The sequence below is a fragment of the Olea europaea genome, chromosome 9, assembly GCF_002742605.1.
Source record: "Olea europaea var. sylvestris chromosome 9, O_europaea_v1, whole genome shotgun sequence".
NCBI classification, from domain to species: Eukaryota; Viridiplantae; Streptophyta; class Magnoliopsida; order Lamiales; family Oleaceae; genus Olea; species Olea europaea.
Genome location: NC_036245.1, coordinates 12,595,620 through 12,607,771, shown reverse-complemented (window position 1 = coordinate 12,607,771; position 12,152 = coordinate 12,595,620). Strand labels below are relative to the sequence as shown.

Here is a 12,152-nt window from a genome sequence, read left to right as displayed (position 1 = left end):
GTTAAATTTCGGGACACTGGATTTTGGCTTATCTAAGAGGCGTCAATCCCTGTTTTGCCCCTTAATTGAGGAAAGATTTTGCGTGACACGAGGGAAAGTGAAGGGTAAAATTGCGATTAAGGGTGTTAGAAAGGGGTTAGTGTCTAACGTTCTGATTTGTGAGGACAAAATTTTAAAAAAATTTGAAATTCAAACGTTTTTAGATAGGCAGATTGTCAAATTATCACGCTGGCATGAATTATGCATTTACTATATTAGAGGGTGTTGGGTGGGAATTAAAATTAAATTTTTTAGTAGATCATGTTAAAAAAATTTAAAATGTGTGGTTGAAAAGTTGTGGGACACATAAAAGATTTGGTTAATATTAATTGTTTGACTTTAATTTAAATTAAAATCATATTTTAATCCGTAACAAATGGACTCTTAGGCTGCCCCGTTTGGGAGGGATTTTGAGAATTGATTTTTGATCGTTAGAAGAAAAATGGGGTCCACTTGTGAGAGAAAAAGTCAAAAATTACTGGTGAAATAGTGAAATAAATGTCAAAAAATCAATTTTTTGGAATAAAAAATCCCTCCCAAACAGGCTGTTTAGTGTCATGATTTTGACAATAATTATTTCAAAACTTTTTAATCTACACATTCATTTTCAACCATACAATAATACAATAAAATATTCCTCATGAAAACTCAAAAAATTTTACTACTTTTTAACTACATATTTTTCAAAAATTCACTATTCAAAATATTGTTTTGAACAAATAATTAACATCAAACGGGAACTTAATACCAATTTAAATGAGAATCAAACCCACCAATTTATTGTTCATGCAATGGACCTATCAATCCGTTGTTAAAAAATAGCAAGTTTCTAAAACGCATTTAAAAAACTTAATGCATGACAATTTACTTTGATTAAACATCAAACATTATAAGTATATGCGTGCCCATGTGAAGCATACATGTAATTATGCGTTTTTCAATTTTTAATATTATTGTAAATATTTTAAACTAAAAATAAATAAAATAATGCATTCTTTGAACTTTATACATATTATTCAAATTTTCAAAATACATTTATTTAGATTCTACTCAAATATCGAGTTTAAAAAATTCTAAATCTCATGTACCTTTTTATCCAATTCCAATTCAATCTCCTCTCTTCATTCAAATCATTTTTCGTGTCTTCTAATGCAAAATTATCTTCATCGGGCTCTGTTATTTCAACTCGAGAATTTCAATTCTCTCTTGTATATGGTAAGATATCATTGTTAACCTCCTTATCATCACAACCATCAACAATTCAAGATTGTACCTTATCTCACATCATTAGGTTTACTAAAATCTTTAACAACTGTAATTTCCCATTTTAAAAAAAAAAAAAAAAGAGAGAGAGAGAGAGAGATAAGAACATTCAAAATTATTATAACCTAAAGATTGACAAATTTGATAAATACTTTTGCCTAAAATTAAAATGCAAAGAAAAAGGACTTTCAAAATGGACATGTCATGCAAATAGTGGAGGATTGAATCAGAGAAGGAACAAAGGGAGCCGAGTGAGGCAAGCGGGCAGAGCTGTCCAGCTGAATTGGGCGACTGCCCCAGTTAAAGCTGGGTGGTCGCCCAGTTCATCAGGGTGGGTAACTTTGCCTGTTTTGTGAAAAAAAAAAAATGAAGGGATCTTTCTGTAATTTTGCTTAAGACGATTTTTGGCCCTTCAAATACCAAAATTCAGCCATTCTAGTGCATTCTTCATTCTTCTTCTTCTTCTTCTTCTTTTTTCTCTTCATTTTCACTTGTAATTTTTGGAAGGGCACAAGAGGAATCCATCAAAGGAGTTTAGAGAAACTTTGGGAAAATCAAGATCTAACCATTTTCATTTTCACAAATCCAACCAAAAAATGGTGTTTTCCATAATCTTGTATTTTCTCCATTGTTTTGCCAAACTTGTAATGTATTGTTATAAATATTTTCCTTTTTATCATGTATATAACATAGGCCAAATATTTGTGTTAGGATTTATGGTTGTAGTTTAATCCAACTTTATTAATTCCAATGCTTGTTATTTAATATTAAAATTACTTATGTTCATGTGTTTTCACTATCGTTATTATTGTATTTTCATTAATATGGTCAATATGTGATTGCGTTTAGTGATATGTATATCATTAAAGAGAATATTGTACATTTTAGACTAAATAGTAAAAATCCTAGATTCTTATAGGGATAGAGATATATTTTTAATTCTAGGTGATCCATTGAGCTATTTTCACAAAAAATAATATGATTGTTTGATTTTAATTGCCATAAAGAAATATTAGGTTAAACTAATCAATTAGAGTTAATTTTGCTCGAGAGATCTAATTAACTAAATTCAAAAATTCGGGTCCAACATCGTAATTGAGTAATTTGTTAATTTGCTTGTGGAGAAATTAATTATGTGACGATTATGCGAAACTGTGAATTCCATCTACGTTTTCCTCCAAAAATCCCAATTATTATGTTTTCTTATTTTATAGATTTTTAATTACTTTTCCTTATTTTCCAAAATCAAATCTTATTGTGTGTTTGTTTTTATTATTAAAATTAAATTGATTAAAATTGTGTAATCGAATGTAAACATTCATCGAATTATTAAGAACTCGCACTCAAAAAATCCACATCATTACTTTAACGCGACCCATGCACTTGTCTTGCACTTCCTTAGTGAACAAGTTTTTGGCACTTTTGTTAAAGAGTACTTTACTTTGACTATTACTTTAGTTAAAAGTTTTCACAATTTCTTTTTATTTATTTTTAATTGCTTTAATTTTTGTATATTTTGGCTAACCCCAATATTTTTATCTATCTTGTGTTGATATTTTCTAATTGTACTTTTTGGCTATAGTTGTATTATTCTGAATATTTTTGTTGTATTATTCTAAATATTTTTGCAGTGTCTAATATCTACATTTGCTATGGATATATGCTTGGAGGCTCAAGATGTGAAATTTGTCAAGCGATGCATTGTATAGGACAATGCTTGTATTCGTGCATCGATATCTCAATGTCGAAGACTTAGACAATATTTGAAACGTCAAAAACAAGTCCTAGACAATTTTGATGATAATTACATGCTCATGGAAGATTATGTACCTGACGATTAGGATGAAGACATCAAATTTTCAGGAGATGGTCCTCCATTTTTGAACGAAAAGGTACTTGGAAAATATTACAATGAACTTGCCAAGTTGGATGTGGATAACATACTTGTGGGAGATTATTGATATTGGAATTTATTTCAAAAGTGGGGAATAATCCACTCGATTGAGTTAATAGAAAAAGCTTGCCATTGTCCATGGAGTTTGATTGAAGACCAATCATTCAACTCGATGAGATTTTAACCATCGAAGAATTTATAATGAGTAAAAATGAATCACAACGTAGCTAAATAAGGATGTGGCTAACAGTGAGGAGAAATCAACTTACATTTTTCTGACTTAGTTGATTGCTAAGCTCTTGATTTTATGATTAAGTCCAATGAGGAGATAGAAATCTTCTTAGTTGAATTTGAATTGGATGGAATAAGCAAGTCCTATTATATGGAAAGGGATAATGTTAAGTTTGGGAGATCCAATGAAGAGTGGAATAAAGCCAAACGAAGAAAAACCGGCCAGGCATCCAAAACTTTTTTTAGGTGTCCATGATTAATAGTCAAAGTCAAGCTAAAAACTATAAAAGTGTTTATTGGGAGGCAACCCAATTTTCTAACTTTTAAGCTTTTTATTTACTTTTATATATATTTCATGGTTCTTAACAAATTTGGAGGCAAATTATTGTACAAGAAGGTGACTTGTCCAAGTTCATCAAAAACATTACAAGTCCAATTCAAGCATTGGTACCTCTTCACCAAATATCCGACCTAGAAAGTTTCATTAATCCCCTTCTTACATTTTATTTTGTTCTTTACACATTGAGAACAATTTGTGATTTAAGTTTAGGGATGATTGTGGTTATTTTGTTGTGATTGTGATGATATGCTAGATAAAATAATTGTTGATTCATGAGCTATGACCAAATATGCTATTTGTGCTTACATTTTTTTTGAAAAAAATTGCTTGTTCATGAGAGATCCAAAGTTTTGTTGAGCACAATAATCATGATTAATTGTTATTTAGATGTATAGATTTTTGATTGATGGAGAAAGTTTTGAATTGATAGAACTAGGTTATGAGTTGCTTGAAAGTTTACATCAATTCATATCCACTTCTCTTCACTTAATTATATTGTGAGATAAGTTTGGAGATGGAGCCAGTGAAGGACATTGTCTCGAAGTATGTTGATTCTATACATGTTAAAAATATTTGTGTGGACTATCCTTAGCCAAGTATAGACTAGGTAATGATCATACACCATGTGGACTATCCTTAGCCAAGTATAGACTAGGTAATGATCATACACCAGAAATCTAAGCCCCATGTCGCTTTGTTGTGCTTAAAAAAGAATGATATTGCACTTGAATCTTAGGCCTCACTTTGTAGCTTTTTTTACTCGAGTTATGAAGTCTATTGGGATATCTCGTAACCCCCTTGGCCTAAACAATCTAGAAATGATCGACCTAAAACTCGCAATAAGGTCAAAAGGATCTTTAAGGGAGTGAGGTAAAATGTTAGATTTTATTGAAAAAGACAAAAAAAAAAAAAAAAAAAAAAAAAAAAAAAAAAGCAATTATATTTGATATTTTGGTTTAGATAACTAGTGGCTTTGAATTATTTAGTATAAGTTTGAATGTTAAAGCACTCATTAGTGTAGAATCATAACATAACTAGATGTTGAAATTTTCGTTTAGACCCAATTGAACTAGAGCGAAAAAAATGAGTGAATTGAAATCGACCTTTTTGAGGAGTGTGAATCTCACGAGGAGGAAAGGAAATAGTTTTTTCACAATTTTTTTCTAATTTAGATGATGATTCAAAGTGGCTATGCAACCACACTGATCAAACATTAAATAAGTTTAAATTATTTTTGCTAGCATTATTTGGAGCATATTTGTGAATTGATTGTACAATTTAACATAAGGTGATTTTTGGCGAGCTATTTAATGTGTCGATCATTTATAATATATTGCTTGATTGTATTGTAGATAATCTTGCTCAGGACGAGCAAAAACTTATGTTTTGGTGTATTTAATAAGTGTGTTTTTGCACACTTATTTAGTACCAAAACGTGTTGATTATTGACAAAATGAATGGATATCGTCTCACAATTATGTGTTTCTTGCTTTCATTGGTTGAAAATCATCCAACGAAATAGAACAAGGTAAAATGAAGTGAAAATAGACCAAAGGAGCACAAAATTGTGAACTTGGGGGTACCAAATTGAACAATTGCCCAAAGATGAAGGATGTTGGATGCAATTTATGAGGGGCATAATTGAAATGACAGTCAAAATTCAAGGACTGAAATGTGTAAGATGAAAGTAGAGGGACTTGTCATGCAAAGAGTGGATGATTGAAATGCAAAGGAGCAAAAATTGGAGCTAAGCAAGCGGGGCAAGCGAGCAGAGTTGTCCAGCCTAAACTGGGCGACTGTCCCAGTTAAAATGTTATTATAAGTAACATTTCCAAACATCTTTAGAATTAAATTTCATTCTCTTTTAAGCTTAACCCAAAAGTTTATTACGCTCAGCAGTCACTTGTACATAGAAAAGGGCTAAAGTGATCAGAATTTGTAATAGTGTACTACAAAAAACTAAGTGTTGAACTACGTCAAGGCAAAGACTTACTAAAGCGCTAAGTTAAGTATATATTCTAATCACGCCTCTAAGCTAGATATGAATCTCAGAGTAGCTTGTCATTTCAGAACGGAACATCTAGCTTAGCTCGACATATCTTTGGGAGCAAGAATCAATCGCCATCATTTGAGAGACACTATCATTACACTCTAATTTCGTTCAGTCCAAGGCTCACAACCACCATCCCTTATCAACCAATCATTTCAAGACAAGTAGTGACCATCATGAAGTACCCAAATTGTGACCAATCACAATTTTGCAATGAATAATTCCCACCTCAACTTCATCATGGCATACGGAGGTCAACCTCAACAGACAATCAAAATTAGGACAGCGGCGTAGACATTAGGGTCAGCACAATTTGAAGTAAATCCATGCAATCGCCCCAGAAAACAGTAAAAAACACTCCCATTGTTTACAATTCCAATTCTCTCTATTTAATACAAACATCTCTTTTTATTACAATTTCAGCTCAACTTCACTGTTTCAGCATTATTTTACTATTTCAGCTCAAATTACCTATAACAAATCATGAATTAAGTTGAAAAAATTGACCTAGTCATTTTTTAATGTCAGCAATAAGTAAAACCAAGCATATTGTTGCAATCAAATTGAAATTCTCACACATTTCTAGTACTCCGAGAATACAGTGACAAGAAATAAACAGCCCAACATTTATTTGGATGTCGAAAATTTTAACTAAACTCGAACAGATAAACATAAACTCTAAATTTTGTCGGCTTTTGGAATGTCAAGATCTCGAAATACTGGGCTATCAACTCCCACTCCCATTGCATTAAGGCCATTGTCAACATAAACCACAGCACCAGTGATAGCTGAAGCCAATGGAGATGCCAGAAAAGCAGCAGCATTTCCAACCTCCTCTGTTACATTTATTTTGCATGTTTAGTATTTTGCAGGGAAAAAAAGAAAAAGAAACTTGTGCCAGGGCAGGATGGGGGATTTGAGTAAACTATGATTAACTAAACAGATAATAGAATCATGGTGAAGTTTCTTAAAGTTTCGATATAACAAAAATAAAAATAATCCAGCCCAACAAATGCAATGACTCACCAGCAGTAAGTTCCTTCTGCAATGGACCATTCTCCAATGAATAGTCGATCATCATGTCAATAAACCCAATAGCTTTTGCAGCACGGCTTCTTAATGGACCTGGTATATTATTATAATCGAGACCATTAATAGGTAAATTCATATCACTCGGTTCAATTTTTATTTTGTTTCTTGAAGAACCCTTTCTTGGTTTCTATATAATAAATTTGACATTATCAATGAGTTGAAAACATTAGAGTAATCTAAATGAAAGCTGAGAGTTGAAACAGCTTTTCAAGATCGAATTTTTTCTCATCAAAGCCCATAACGTTGTTACTTAAATCATCTTTATGATTTACAGATTCAATACCTGCAGATATGGTGTTGACTCTGATGTTGTGTTTTCTTCCAGCTTCAAAAGCCAGCACCTTAATGAAGCGCAAATGTTTCATAAGCCATAATCAGAAGTACAAGAAATTAGAAATAAATATAAACCTGGAAACAGATAAGATTCACCTTTGTGTCACTCTCAAGAGCAGCCTTTGCAGAACTCATGCCTCCTCCATATCTGCAATAATAAACAAGGTAATCCCAAAATGGAAGGAGACGGTTTGAAACTGATTAGGCTATTTGAAGATATATGTACCCTGGTATAATCCTCTCAGAGGCAATATATGTTAGTGAAATTGTAGAACCTCCTGAGACATCATAACCAGATAAAGATTAGCAAAAAATTGTATTATCATCATCATCATCATCATCATCATCATCATCATCATTATTTTATTTTATTTTGTCTTCTTTCGTTGAAATGTACAGACCAATACATGGATAAAAAGGATACCTGGATTCATAATGGGAATAAAGTATTTGAGTAAAGAAACAAAGGAGTAACTTGATGCAGAGATGGCTGCAAGATAACCGTATCTAGATGTCTCCAAAAGAGGCTTGCTAACCTACATTTAGTATCCCAATAATTAGAGGAAAGTTGTGATCCCACAACAACAAAAGAATGATAAGAAAATCAAGAACGAAAAAAGAGAACCTCTGGACCATTGGCGAGTGAATGCACAAGGATATCAATGGTACCAAAATCCTGTTTCACTGATTCAGCAACTTCCTACAAGACAATATAGATCCTTTCAGCATTTTGACGTTATTAACTCAAATATCTGAGTTCGTATAACAAAAGTGGGACAAATAAAGTACTACTCAAGGACCATTGAGAAAAAGTGTCATCTTGTGCTGCGGAAAAATGGAAGCTAAAGGGAATCAAGTTTCTCAAGCCATAACAGTATAAAGCTCCTGGTCTAGATAAAAATTATCTATTTAGAAGATTTTGATAAAAGTTGAAGGAACGCGTGGTTGAAAAGTTGTGGTCCAACGAAATACATGGTTTAATTTAATTGTTTACTTTACCTTAGATTTGAATAATCTTTTTTATCTGAACCAAACAGGGGTAAGTATAAGAAAAGCTGCTGAAAATCATTTATATATATATATAAACGGTACAAAAGATTCTGGTTAGCCAACTTCATCAGCCAATATGGTGAAAAATGACCTGGCACCACGAAGCCTGGTAGAACCATGCTCAAGCTCCCATGAAAGTACGAAAAGAAACGCCTGGAAGAAAAGAGAAAAAGGAGTTTAGAAGCTAGTACCTTGACTGTCCAATTTGAAGATCCTGCATAGCGTTTGTTTGTTTTCACCTGCATCATAACACAAAATAATGTTTCCGAATAATATAATTCACTTGCGAAATTCCAGCAAAATATATTGTACATCTTCAGGAACATCCTCGGGACAGTCATAAACAGCATCCAATGGGTAGACTTTTGTGATTTCCATTAAAGATCCATCAGGCAAACTAAGAAATAAATTCCAAATAAGTGATCCATTGACCTAAACAATAAAAACAAGTACACTTGGAAGATATGAACAACTTTGTACTTACACGCGAGATTCATCGAACTTTCCACGTCGTAGACTGGTCTCAAAAATATTGAGTGCCTAAGAAGCATAGTTTCTTTAGGAAAAAACTTATCTACAGAATCTTGCAATAAATCTGACAAATTGAAACACCATAAATTCATTAGAATACGTACAGGAACCCATGTACCAACAAGAATCTCAGCACCGGCAGCTGCAAGAGATTTTGCTATTGCCCATCCATATCCATTGTCATCAGCTATACCAGCAATAAATGCCCTCTTACCTGCAGCCAGTGCTACATGTATCAGTGAAGTCCGTAATCATGATTATGCTTGGAACCAAATTCAGTTTGATTGTTTACTCTAAGTTTTATCACTTGTTTTTTTCCTGGGAGTTTACAAGTTTGGCAACTGTTTTATAAACACTCGCCAAACAAATACTAAGTTAAAGGTAACATACAACATTATGTTATTTGAATTCTCATACCATTCAGGCATTCAGAAGCACCCAAAATAAGAATTGCTCAAACACATGATGGCTAAGGATCTAACTAGCTAGTAAATCCTATGCAGCTATACCTCTTTGAAAAGTGTAGCATCTGGAGAAAGCAAAACTAAATTATACATACAGAAAGTAATCTATTTCTATTTAGAACAGACGTATGAGAGCCATCTGTGCATTCGACGGGCAAAAAAATGTAGAACAGTGTGACAATAAATCAATTGAATTCAGTAAAATAACACTAAGGTAATTTATTAAAAACAACTCCAGTAGAACTACTGTAACATACACATATCTGAAAGGGAAAAAAAATGGATGCAAAATTTCGTAAGGTTCAACCTCTCAGATCAATGGGCAATCCAGGCAAAGGCTGTTTATCACTTGCTCCAGACGCTGCTTTAATAACTTTCCTTTCAAATCTTAAAAAGTGGTGGTTGAAGCTTTTGGAAAATGACTCTGTCGTTGAGATGAAAGACGAGCTTCGAATCTTCGCACAAGTTATGCCTTTGACTTCATTACCAAAGAATGCAGCAACGCTTGAACTGGGAGTTCTACGAGCTACAGAAATGCAAGGTTTGGGAATTGCAATTTGTGTGCTAGGAATTGCAGTTCCAGCCATTGGTTTTAAGTCGAAGAATTCTACATTTCCAACCAAATTCGATGACATTAAATTTTGACAAGATAATAGAATGATTAGTTGATGCAAAAAACAGAAGAGATTAACAGAAACACATAAGTCACATCCTACTGTTTGATGATCAGTCAGACAAACATATAAAGCCCAGTTTTAAGTATATTATACTGTAGTCACAACTCAAACTTTACACAGAGCATTGTCCTTTTTCAATCGGAGTAAGTTTTGAAATGTAAATATGTGACGTTTGTTAGATTGAAATTGAGATTGAGTAAATAATCCCTCTTAAAACAAATCCAAAGTATTGATACAGAAATCAAATTGAGTACATAATCCCTCTACATTACTCAAAAAAGACCAAAAAAACCTATATACTGCAGATACAAATCAAATTCAAATATTTAAAACGAATCAAGTGCTTCGCTGATGACATTAAAAGCCAATCATAAATTAGACAGCACAATCATCTCATCAAAACTATCATAAAAATTGTCTACCTAACAAAGATCTGGTAAAGAAAACAGAAATAACTAGTAAATTGAAAATGCTTAGCTCAAGACCCAAACAACATTGGATCAAAATGCATATATATATAAACCCACATTCTGTAAACACACAACCGTGTCATAGCTAGCATTTATTAAAGAGATAAAAGATTCAGAACTCACCTTTTCTTAAAAGGCTTTTAGAGAGACAGAGCACTATTGAACAGGCTTTTCGTCGAAATATATGAAAGGTTGTAAGTTAATATGAACGAAGAACTGTGAGTTTCGATGAAAACTATGCGTTTTGGTTTTTTTGGGGTTGGTTTGAACTGTTGGGAAGCTTTGAAAGTGCCGTCTGTAGAGTGAGAGAATGGGAATCCCTGCTTGGAGAAAATGACAGTCTTGCCCCTTCTTTGGTTTCGGTACAATGGGCTGATTGCTACGACTTTGGGCTTTGAAAATCGCTGGCCCAACTCGTCAAAAATCTTTCCGGCCCATATCTTGTTATTAGAGATATCTTCGGAAATAACACTATGCCCCCTGTCTAAAGTTAATAGATTTGATAAAAATTGAAATGTGAGGTTGAAAATTGATAAAAGTTCTAAGTCCTATGAAATATTTCATTGAAAATGAATTTGATGAAAATTAAATTTAAAAAAATGGGAATCAAACATGAACTAATAAAAGTAAGAAACTTATCGATCTTTTATTTTTTCTGGTCTGAAGAGTTGTCAAAGTTTTGTTATTTCAAATTTGGCACCACCTATAATATTCATGTCATGTCCATTAAAGCAAATTTGTGATTATACTATATAAACACGTTGATTCTAATAAATTTGGTCGATGTGGGTCTATCAAGAATATATTATTATTATTATTATTATTATTATTATTATTATTATTATTATTATGTTGCAAAATAGAATGCGAGAAGGGATGGCTCAATTTTTAACTTTTGTCGAGATGCCTTTCACCTTTCTAGGAGACTTCACACAATGCACGGTTTATGCAAGTGATAATCAACCGTGAAGATCATTCCCTTAATTTCTATTAATACTAGTTCATAAAAATATATTAGGGACTTTTAATGGTACTATTTAGTTTACTTCTAATTCGTGGTCTGACTGTAAAAAATAAGATGTAGTCAAATACACATAGTGTTGACAATTTATTGTTGAATTTAATTGTAATAATGCTAAAAATCAAGAATCACAATAATAATAAATTGATAAATCGAATTCATACCTACGGAAGTCATAATTGATATGAATAATAGTAGTTAGATATTCTCATTCTTACTCCTCACAAAGGATTAGCTGTCAATGAGGGAAACTAATAAAAATAATATAAAGAGGAGAGTGGACCTATCCTTTATATAAGAGATAATTGAGTCGTCCCATTACGAATAGAATACTAATTAGGGTTTATTTTCGACTCACATACTTAGGATTACCACATCATATTAAACACAACCCGTAAAGTGTAAAAAGACTTAGTTGATCACTTAATAAATTTGGTCCAATCACAAATATCATTATGAGCAATACATCTAACATGTAAAATTTACAATCTAATGTGAAGCTCATATTTGGAATTATTTCAACATTCTCCCACTTGGGCAAACATTTAATTGTTAAAACAAAACTTTTAACACCCAGGTTAGACTAAATAGGTGTCCACAAAAATATAACTCCAATGATGACACCTTACGTAACATGATCCGATCCAACAAAAATATCGATAATGAATATGGAAGTCATTATACTAATTAACCGATG

The 12,152-nt window shown here is 32.4% G+C and overlaps 1 protein-coding gene across 1 annotated transcript; it reads right to left on the bottom strand.

Moving 5' to 3' along the window:
• Positions 1 to 6,305: 6,305 nt before the first annotated feature.
• Positions 6,306 to 10,721, bottom strand: LOC111399695 (enoyl-[acyl-carrier-protein] reductase [NADH], chloroplastic-like). The gene is made up of 13 exons (XM_023027151.1): positions 10,558 to 10,721; positions 9,595 to 9,894; positions 8,928 to 9,037; positions 8,777 to 8,832; positions 8,605 to 8,689; positions 8,484 to 8,531; positions 7,868 to 7,942; positions 7,667 to 7,778; positions 7,469 to 7,520; positions 7,339 to 7,390; positions 7,193 to 7,250; positions 6,844 to 6,942; positions 6,306 to 6,653 (listed from the first exon to the last, which is right to left on the bottom strand). The coding sequence occupies exons 2-13, from the start codon at positions 9,872 to 9,874 to the stop codon at positions 6,496 to 6,498; spliced, it is 1,185 nt and encodes a 394-aa protein (XP_022882919.1). The 5' UTR covers positions 9,875 to 9,894; positions 10,558 to 10,721; the 3' UTR covers positions 6,306 to 6,495.
• Positions 10,722 to 12,152: the final 1,431 nt, after the last annotated feature.